Source organism: Marmota monax, unplaced genomic scaffold (genome assembly GCF_021218885.2).
Source record: "Marmota monax isolate L192 unplaced genomic scaffold, Marmota_monax_Labrador192_F-V1.1 WCK01_AAM20220418_F8-fsc00260, whole genome shotgun sequence".
Taxonomy (NCBI): domain Eukaryota; kingdom Metazoa; phylum Chordata; class Mammalia; order Rodentia; family Sciuridae; genus Marmota; species Marmota monax.
This window is the reverse complement of record NW_026694062.1, coordinates 1303554-1310355: the sequence shown is the minus strand read 5'-3', so window position 1 is coordinate 1310355 and position 6802 is coordinate 1303554. Positions and strand designations below refer to the sequence as shown.

At 47.7% G+C, this 6802-nt stretch overlaps 1 protein-coding gene and 1 long non-coding RNA gene across 3 annotated transcripts in view; one reads left to right on the top strand and one right to left on the bottom strand.

Annotated features, from left to right (window-relative positions):
* Positions 1-2573: 2573 nt before the first annotated feature.
* LOC124106577 (uncharacterized) lies at positions 2574-3897 on the bottom strand. Its single transcript, XR_006856099.2, has 2 exons — positions 3611-3897; positions 2574-2850 (listed from the first exon to the last, which is right to left on the bottom strand). It is a non-coding gene; the product is annotated as an uncharacterized LOC124106577 (long non-coding RNA).
* A 166-nt stretch (positions 3898-4063) lies between these two features.
* Positions 4064-6802, top strand: part of Shroom2 (shroom family member 2) — a 131903-nt gene continuing 129164 nt past the window's right edge. The window contains exon 1 of one of the 2 annotated variants that reach the window (XM_046464243.2): positions 4064-4400. In XM_046464243.2, coding sequence (XP_046320199.1) covers positions 4236-4400 — 165 coding nt within the window. In that variant the 5' untranslated portion in view covers positions 4064-4235. The remainder of the gene's footprint in view (positions 4401-6802) is intronic. The other variant, XM_046464242.2, reaches the window with a different exon arrangement.

Genomic DNA, 6802 nt, shown 5'->3' with positions numbered 1-6802 from the left:
ATCGTGACAAACATATCCTACCTCTGCAAATTCCATCCAAGTCATGAGTTCTCAGGAGTCCACACTAGTTTAATGTCATACTAAACTCTTCCCAAGGGGATGCAAGGCTGATAAAGTATGGGTAATGTCTTGCAGTCACAAGATGTTAGTAATTTCACAAGATATTTGACAGTAGTTGGTGATGATGTAATAAATAGGATACAGAAATCTCGATGTGTTGACAGCATGGACAGACGTGCTCAACAACATAACCTCAAGAATGCTAAAGAAAGGATTTATGATTTTGAGAGGGTATCTGTCTCATAGCAGGTCACATAAGTCTTGGTCCAGTCCCTTTAGCATATTTATTAATGTCAATATAGACAGCAGCCTTATAAATATTGAAGTAATGCTAAACTGGAGGGATGCCTAATGTGAAATTAAAACAAAACAAAACCCTTCAGCAAAATGATGTTTAACAAAGTGACTATAAATTTGCACCTAAGTTTTAAGAAATAAATTGAAAAAGTATGAGCCTTTCAAGTGGCAGTTGGGTAACCTGAGGATTACATAGTGAATATAAAATGTTAAAAAGGACTTTGGGGCTGCATATAATAATGATGGATTTAAGGCAGCAACAAAATCACTGTTTCTGCTATGTAGTATATCTATGGTCTGGATTTCAGTGGCAGGTAAGAGTTGAGACTTAAGTCAATACCAGTTTTGGGGGTAGGGGTGGTGAAAGGAGAGCATCGGGAACAGGGAGCCTTCTGTAGATTCCAATAAGCACACTAGGCCATTTACATTTGTCTTTTTTTTTGGGGGGGGGAATTGTAGATGGACACAATACCTTTATATATTTTTATGTGGTGCTAAGGATTGAACTCAGTGCCTCACATATGCTAGGCTAGCACTCTACTGCTGAGTCACAACCCCAGCCCTAACATTGTCTTTTATCTTTTATCACATCCATCTATCCACTTCTTTAACTCTTCATTGGTGCATTGTAGCTGTGCACATTGGATTTGTTACATATGGATATGATGTCACAATGCAATTTGGCTGATATCCCTGCCCAGCACTCCCTCTCCATCTCCCACTCCTGATCCCCTTCCTCAATTCTGATCTCCCTTTGCTTTTCATGTGATCACCCCCCACCCTCCACACACACACACACACACACACACACACACACACACGAACACATTTTCTTTTTTTCTTCTTTGGTGGGAAGGGGGTACTGGGGATTGAATTCAGGGGCACTCAACCACCGAGCCACATCCCTAGCCCTTTTTTTGTATTTTTATTTAGAGATAGGGACTCAGTTGCTTAGTGCCTCACTGTTGCTGAGACTGGCTTTGAACTCTTGATCCTCCTGCCTCAGCTTCCCAAGCTGCTGGGATTATAGGCGTGTGCTACCGTGCCCAGCTCACACTTTCTTTTCCTTATTCCTCTCTGGCTTCCACATTAGACAGAAATATAGAACCCTCGACCTTCTGACTTTGGTTTATTTCACTTAACGTAATGGTCCCAAGTTCCATTTACTTTTCCTACAAATGACAAAATTTCATTTTTTTATAGCTGAATAAAACTCCAATATGTATGTAGACCACATTTTCTTTATCCATTCTTCTGCTGATGGATACCTAGGCTGGTTCCATAGTTTGGCTATTATGAATTGTGCTGCTATAAACATGGGTATGCATGTATTGCTCTGATGTCTTTAATTCTTTATTTCATTTATTTGTTGGTACCAGGGCTTGAACCCAGGGGTGCTTAACCACTGAGCCATAGCCCCAGTCTTTATTTTATTTAGAGACAAGGTCTTGATAAATTGCTGAGGCTGGCTTTGAAGTGATGATCTTCCTGCCTCAGCCTCCCAAGCTGCTGGAATTACAAGTATGTGCCACCTGCTGGGCTTAATTCTTTAGGCTAGACACCCAGGAGTGGTATAGCTGGGTCATTTGGTGGTTCCATGCCTAGTTTTTTGAGGAACCTCCATACTGATTTCCATAGTGGTTATAATAATTTACAGTCCCACCAACAAGTGTAAAACTGTGCCTTTTTGTCCACCTCCTCTCCAGCACTTATTATTGTTTGTATTCTCAATAACTGCCATTTTGACTGGTCGATTCACATGTAATTTGAAGAAATAATACAATATCTATCTGATGTACCCTTCACCTGCCTCTCCCAATGGTAACATCTTATAAAATCATGGCAAAATATTTCACAGTTGGATATTGACATTAAAACAATCCACCAAGCTTATTTGGATTTCCCATATTTAGTTTTATGTAAATTCATGTGACCACGGTCACAACCAAGATATGCTTGGGAGTCTGAGGGTGTACAATTCAATGGTAGAGAGCTTGCCCAGCATGCTGTGAGGACCTGGGTTCAATTTGCAGCACGTGCATGCACACACACACACAACAAAAATAAAAGAAAAACCCAACAACACTTGGGTTTTTCTCCATTTAAAAAGAAAAAAAAATCACCTCATTATTCTAACTGGAGGCATTGTAGAGACCATAGTGTAGAATTTATTTATGGGACAGTAATCATGTGGCAAGAGCCATAACAGGCAACAGTAGAGTATATCGGACGCTTTAATTCAATTGGCTGAATGAGACACGAAATGATCAGTCACAGAATGCAGACCACAGAGTGTAAATCCCTCCTATGAGCTTTGAAGAAACTCAGACCAGAGGTATAATTCCTCAATCCGGTTTCAGTAGCGGAGCCCAAAGACCCAGGGATGCCGAACTCTTGGTCCAGTGGTTTCCCAGTTTGTTTTTTTCCATTAGCTCCCAGCATCTTCACCTGATGGAGCCACTTTGAGGAAAACAGGTGTTCACCAGCGCCCAGCTACATATACAGATAGCAATGGAGAGAGAGAGAGAGAGAGAGAGAGAGAGAGAGAGAGAGAGAGAGCTTTTGCAAAGCATGCAAATACCTATCAGTACAGATATTTTTAATGTGGGTTGGAATTTCATGGAAACTGAAAAGGGGCAGTGCTATCTACACATTTTCATTAAATCCAGACCACCACTTCCCTTTTGTAGAAGATGTAAACGTGGGGACAGACATTAAGAACTCCTGGAACAATTCTATGAAAGATAAAAAAGCAAGGTTTGAAAGAAAAACTTCCTGAGCTATGACAATAGGAAAAGCCCACAAGAAGCCATTCATTATGCGGGCTGGCGCCACAGGAGAGAACTTGTGGGAGGCTGGGAAGGCCTTCACCGGAACAGGTCGAGAATCCTTCTCCAGTCCAGGCTTTCAGGACACCCACTATGGGCCAGGCTTTAAGGCGAGACCCGCAATACGCCCAGGGTGGGGAATCTCTCGGGTGTTGCAGCCCGGGGTAGGAGAGCGTCCGTGCACACTGAGGGTTGAAAGTACAGACCGTCCTAATGCACCCAAGAAGTGGCCGCACAGAAACAGCGCAGGTACGCAGGAGGGCCTCCTGCCATGCTTCCGCCCTCACCTGTGCGGCCTCCGGGGACCAGCCGCAACAAAGGCGGGGGTGCCAGGAGGGAGGCGCGCTCTAAGAAGGAAGGACCCGGGCTCTGGCCACCGCCGCCGCGCCCCGCCCAGCAGCAAGCGGGCGCTTCCGCCGCCTCACCTGCTGCGGCCCGGCGTCCAGGGCGGCGGGTTGACCCGCCCAGAGCCTCCAAGCGCTGCCAAGCCCTCGCGCGGGAGGAAGGGCGGGACCTCAGGCCGCCTCCCTGGCCGCCAAGGTCCTTGCTGGCGGCGCTGGCCCAGAGCATGATCGCCTTACTTCTGCCCGGCCAATTCCCTGAGCGCGCCCCTTCCAACAAGAACCTACGCGGGCGCCTAGGACCGAAGCCCGTGGGCGCGAGCTCCTGCCCGGTGCGCCTCGCTCGCTCGGGCCCCGAGCGCGCCCCTGACCCCGCCCCCTCCTACCCCCGGGGCCCCGGGCTGGCGCCCCCGAGCGCGCGCGCCCCGCCCCCGGCCCCGGCCGTGAGGCTCGAGCTACAGCGAGCGCCTGCCCCGCCCCTCCCGCCCCCTCCCCGCCCACCCCTCCCCCGCGCGCCGCGCGCCTGCCCTCCCGGCTCCCTCCGGGGCCGGCCGGCACTTTCCTCCCAAGTTGCAGCGCAAGTTCGCTAGTGGCCGTCTGCGGCGAGGGCACCCGGAGCTTCCCTTGCCTCTGGCCGGCTGGGGCTCCTCAGAGTGCATGGGCGCGGGCCGAGCTGGCCCGGGGGGCTGAGCACCCCGAGCCCAGCGCCATGGAGGGCGCCGAGCCCCGTGCGCGGCCCGAGCGCCTGGCGGAGGCCGAGGCGCGGGCTGCCGACGGCGGGCGGCTGGTGGAGGTGCAGCTTAGCGGCGGCGCGCCGTGGGGCTTCACCCTGAAGGGCGGCCGCGAGCATGGCGAGCCGCTGGTCATCACCAAGGTAAGGCAGCCGCGGGGCCCGCGCGGTGACAGTCCCGAAGTGGCCGCGACGCTTGGTATTGTCCGGGGTAGGGAGTACCGGAGGGAGCAGCCCTCTGTTCCGAGGCGTGCGACTGCTCGAGTCAGCGGCAGAGACCTGGGCACCGAGGCTGGCAAAGGTGTGTGGTTCCGGCTTCACCGCGGCCGCTCTCAGGAGATTTCAGGCGCCGAACTGAGTTTAAATGGCTCCCGTTCCGGATCCCTTTCCCCTCCCCCTCCGGGAAAGGGCCTGGTAGAGTCCCCTCTGACTCCTGGTCTTCCAGAGGGCGACTTCTACCTGCGGGGCGGTCCGGAGGTGAGAGGAGGAACATTCCTAGGAGCCAGGGGGTAGACAGAATCGTCCCCACCTGTTTGCTTCTCTAGGGTCACTAGTTCTGCACCCGTTATCACTATGAAACCCAGACTGGCAGCTGCCGCCTGCCCAGCTTCTCGATTTCCATCAGCGCATCAGTATTTACTGACTTTCAGCTTCCAGACCTATATCCATGCGCACTAGATACCTGCAGAAACTTACAGAAACTTTTCATTGTGCTTATGAAAGTAGGACTTGAAGAAAGTACTAATTTGCGTCAACTGGAATATGCATGTATTGGGGAAGGGTTGCTTTAGAACTGGAACTCTCTTATCTCAAAACAGAACTCATCTTGAAACTTACCATCCAAATCTGGATAAACCTGTAGAAACAAACAGCAAACCAGTCTGTTTTCTGCTAGTTGAAAGTGTCTAGTGGTCAGTTTCTTTGAAAAGCGTTGAGCTCAGCCATTGTTAGGGTGTTAGGGACAAAGTCCCCTTTAAAATGTAAATATTCCTGGCTACTAGAAGCTTTTGAAGGTGACTTACTGTTTTTCTCTGCTTTTCTCCCTCACCACAGCAGGAAGAAATTAAGTGACTCCTAACCCACCCCACCGGTAGTGAATTAGGGAAGTGAGATGGCTTTGTGGTCCAAACAGCAAATGAAATGCCAAATTTCTCTATTCTGTATTTTTCTCTCTTCCTGTCTCTCCTCGGACTGGGGGTTGAACCTGTAGGTCTTTGCCCACTCGATGAGTATTCCACAACAGAGCTACAACCCCAGGTCCTCTCTTACATTTATAAAACTGGAGACTTGAAGGGGATACTTGCATAACTGTACACTGAATTTATGTTGAATTCAGGAAAGACAGTGTCCTCAGGAAAGAGGTTGTCATTGTTATAAATTTAAGGATGTGATCCTTTATCAAATTGGAATCTTTGAAAAATCAATGGGCAGTCATAGAGTGTTTACCCTGCCCATCCAGGACATGCTTCTGAATATTTCTTAAAGTACATTAGCTTGTGCCTTTAAAACAAGGTTTTAGAGGCCATTTCTTTCTTTTTTTCTTTCTTCCTTTTTTAAATGGATTGAACCCATGAGAGTCAAGCACTCTACCAACTGATCTATATCCCCAGCCCTTAAAGACCATTTATGATGGCAGCAATTGAAAAGATGTCAGGTAAATAACACAGATCTTTAGCATTTCATGTACTTCTTTTCTTAAAACAATGTAGCCAGGCACGGTGGCACAGGCCTGTAATCCCAGCAGCTTGGGAGGCTGAGGCAGGAGAATCATAAGTTCAAAGCCAGCCTCTGCAACTGCACGGAGACACTAAGCAACTCAGTGAGACCCTGTCTCTAAATAAAAATACAAAATAGGGGTGGGGATGTGGCTCAATGTTCAAGTACCCCTGAGTTCAATCCCCAGTACAAAAAAAATATTAAATTTAAAAATGTTTTTAAAAATTCTATCTTTATAGCAGATGGAATAATTTATAAAATATTATTTGACATGAAGTCTTGTGTTTTGGCCCTGCATGGTGTAAGAAGGTTGGTGGAGGTTACTTCAACTCTAAAATACACTAGTTTCATCAGAAGTTGCTCTTTTGTACAGGTACTCCAAGTTCTAAAAACTCTGCATTCTTAGTGGCCCCCTGGTTATTCCTATTTCTAGAAATTGAAAGATGTTGCTGGTCAAGCCCAGTAATGCTAAGCACTCTACTACTGATCTGTATTTCCAGCCCTACTTAACTTTTACACATGCTCCAATGTGGTTTTGTTGCTTAGAATGGAGGAGATTCAGAAAATCTGAGGGCATTTGTCCCTTATTTCCCTGCATATATATATGTAAATAGATATGTGCTGTTGCACCCTAACTTGTGCATGCATATATATTAGCCGCATGTTCTATTGCATAGTATCAGTGGATCAGCAATATTTCACCTACGTGTTTTTCTCCTGTGTTAAGATCACTGGTGATGTTTGCATATAGCCTGAGAGTTGGTAATTAACTGTCACATTATTTAAAAGGGAGAAGGAAAATATGTCCATTTATGGCCACTTAAGCGGTG